We start from the raw sequence: 2,587 nt of genomic DNA on the forward strand, positions 1-2,587 counted from the left end.
AAACTTTTTATGTTCTTCTCATAATTATTTTCGTGAATCTCCTAAATATATATATATACTTCATTAATAAGGAAGCTCATTATGGGACTCACGAAATTTCAATGATAAAATATACAATAATCATAATGCATGAGAAAATATTTAAACTACAGAACTTCACTTTTTTTTTTTATCAAAAATAGAAAGACTCGAATCTGCGATTTCTAAGTGAGTATGAAAAAATTATGTCATTTGAGCTATAGTTTATTGGCTACAGAAACTTTACCTATATCCAAGCTTGATTAGTACTATATGATGAAAAGAAAATTGAAACCACTTAAGTCCTATGTTTGATACACATAAAATAAAATATAAAACTATAGATATAATAGGAAACCAAACCTATATTAGTTATATCTAGCTGCAAGGCCATACCAAAGTAGTTAATTAATTGTTATCTAGCTACATGGCACAGAACTTTCCTAATAAATACATATACTATAGTATAATATATGGATCTATCTATGGCATTATCATCATTATTAATTATTATTATTATTACACTCTTCTTATCTTTGGATCTATCTCAATTTCCAGGCTCATTATTATTGATGGGTGGCTTGTGGCTTGGTTTTCCTTTATAATCTTTATAGATGAGATTGGCTACCTCTTTTTCTGCCTCAACAAGACTTTGGTGATGATGGCTTTCATCTTTCTTATGAGAAGTACCTTCAGATATCTTTAAGCTCTTCCTTCTTCTTTCATTAATTGATACATCATTGCAATCTTGTGAACATTTTCTGTTTGTTTTGGTTGGACCACTTCTCCTTGGAATCACAAATTTGGTGAATAATCTTGATGCCTTTGACTCCATTATCACATGCTTATTCTGTGTAAAATAAATGTACAATAATATTATTTTTAGATCACTGTTTGATTAAAAAAAAATGGGATTATGTTTCTTGAATTTAATTTTGATTGATGTACTAACCAGTGTAAAACAGTTTTACACGTACATTTAATTATGTAATGCCACATCACTAAAATAACTATTATTTTTATTAACTACGTAAATAATTATTTAAAAAGATGAATATGATTGCACGATTATATAAAATATTTTACATTGTCAATGTATTAAAATTAAACTTTGTTTCTTTCGAAAAGAAAAAAATGACAAGGTTTGACTCTCAGTATGAGAGAAGCTTTAAAAGAATAAGAACAAGTCATCATTATATTGAGATAACATACTAAAATAAAGTATTGCACATTTGAAATTGAACTGTGTTGATTCTTCTTTCCAATGAATGAGGTGAGGATCTAATTAAGAATCAACTTTAGTTTAAGAATTAATCTCCTAATAACACTTATATGGAGACTATATGTATTGATTTTAATATATAGTCTTGTATGTCAAACCTGAGTATTATTTTAAACTATATATCATAACTCTAAAACTTTAAACACATGCATATTCAATAATGTTGGGAACAAAAATGATGTAATAAAAATAATGTATAAGGATATAAAAAATTAGAACCTGATCTTTCTTTTGCTCTCCTAGGCTTCCGAAAGAGGACTTCAAACCATATAGCACATTTCCTGAGCAATGAAATTAAAGCATAAGGGGAAAAAAATCTTTGATAAATTATGAATATACTTTTTATATTACCATCTTCATTAGCACACACAACAAAAAGAGGTGATTCAAATCCATCCCTATCTAAAGATTTCTTAAAAAAAAAAACAAGTATATATATTATGTTTCAAATTAAATAAAAGTTTTAGGAAAGTAAAAGGTGCACATGAAATGAAAGTTTAGTTTAATTAATTTTAAGCTAGCAAATACACATATGTATATAATTATACACTCACAAGGGTTTTGAAAGCTTTTTACTCAGTTATGTTTTGGAAGGTGGTGGGTTGGCCCATGATAATCATCAGTGAATGCTACAAAACCATGATCCATTAAGAGTAGCTTTCTTGGTTGTTTACAACATTTTACAATTTTATGATCTCCCTCATCAAATATTCCATCAAAATATGTTGTTGCACCTGAAATATTCTCTTCATGAGTATTCTTGGAATCCATGTCTTCTTCATGTTTTGTAAGTTTCTTCTTTGCTCCAAGCCATAGTTTCCTAATTCCACTCCTTTCAATTATTGGTTCCTGCTCATATATTTATTATATATTATTAACACCACATATCAAGAGAGTAAAATTGAGAAATTCAGTAGATAAAAGGTACTCCTTAATACTCTTATTAGTAGGTGTTATATAAAGAATGTCTTTTATTGCTAAGTCATTTTTCCATTATAATAGAAAACAAAGTACCCAGTGAAAGCAACAGAAAAAAAATAGAAAAATTTGTATGCTAAATGAAGTGCACTCTTTAAAAAAAAAAACTTAATTGGTTTAATAACAAAAAAAAAGCCCAAAAATAATTTAATAATAAAAAACATTCTTTATATAACACCTACTAGGCTACTAATCATAACTGCTTAAAATTATTTTACAGTTAAATAGAGTATCAAAAAATACTCTTTACTTATGAAATTCTTCAATCTTGCTCTCTTGATATATATATATATATATATATATATCACT

The 2,587-nt window shown here is 27.0% G+C and overlaps 1 protein-coding gene across 1 annotated transcript; it reads right to left on the reverse strand.

Annotated features, from left to right (window-relative positions):
• On the reverse strand, positions 212-2,155 carry LOC107635488. Its single transcript, XM_016338973.2, has 3 exons — positions 2,035-2,155; positions 1,520-1,581; positions 212-868 (listed from the first exon to the last, which is right to left on the reverse strand). Exons 1-3 carry the CDS (start codon positions 2,069-2,071, stop codon positions 566-568), a joined length of 402 nt encoding a protein of 133 aa, XP_016194459.1. The 5' UTR covers positions 2,072-2,155; the 3' UTR covers positions 212-565.

The sequence above is a fragment of the Arachis ipaensis genome, chromosome B04, assembly GCF_000816755.2.
Source record: "Arachis ipaensis cultivar K30076 chromosome B04, Araip1.1, whole genome shotgun sequence".
Lineage (NCBI taxonomy): Eukaryota > Viridiplantae > Streptophyta > Magnoliopsida > Fabales > Fabaceae > Arachis > Arachis ipaensis.

What these genes read in the sequence shown, in the direction of transcription:
- LOC107635488 (XM_016338973.2), bottom strand. Translation starts at nt 2,071, where the DNA reads ATGGATTCCAAGAATACTCATGAAGAGAATATTTCAG. An exon ending in TCATGAAGAGAATATTTCAG is followed by an intron (nt 1,582 to 2,034) that starts GTGCAACAACAT and finishes TTCATTGCTCAG; the next exon opens with GAAATGTGCTATATGGTTTG. An exon ending in GAGAGCAAAAGAAAGATCAG is followed by an intron (nt 869 to 1,519) that starts GTTCTAATTTTT and finishes TATTTTACACAG; the next exon opens with AATAAGCATGTGATAATGGA.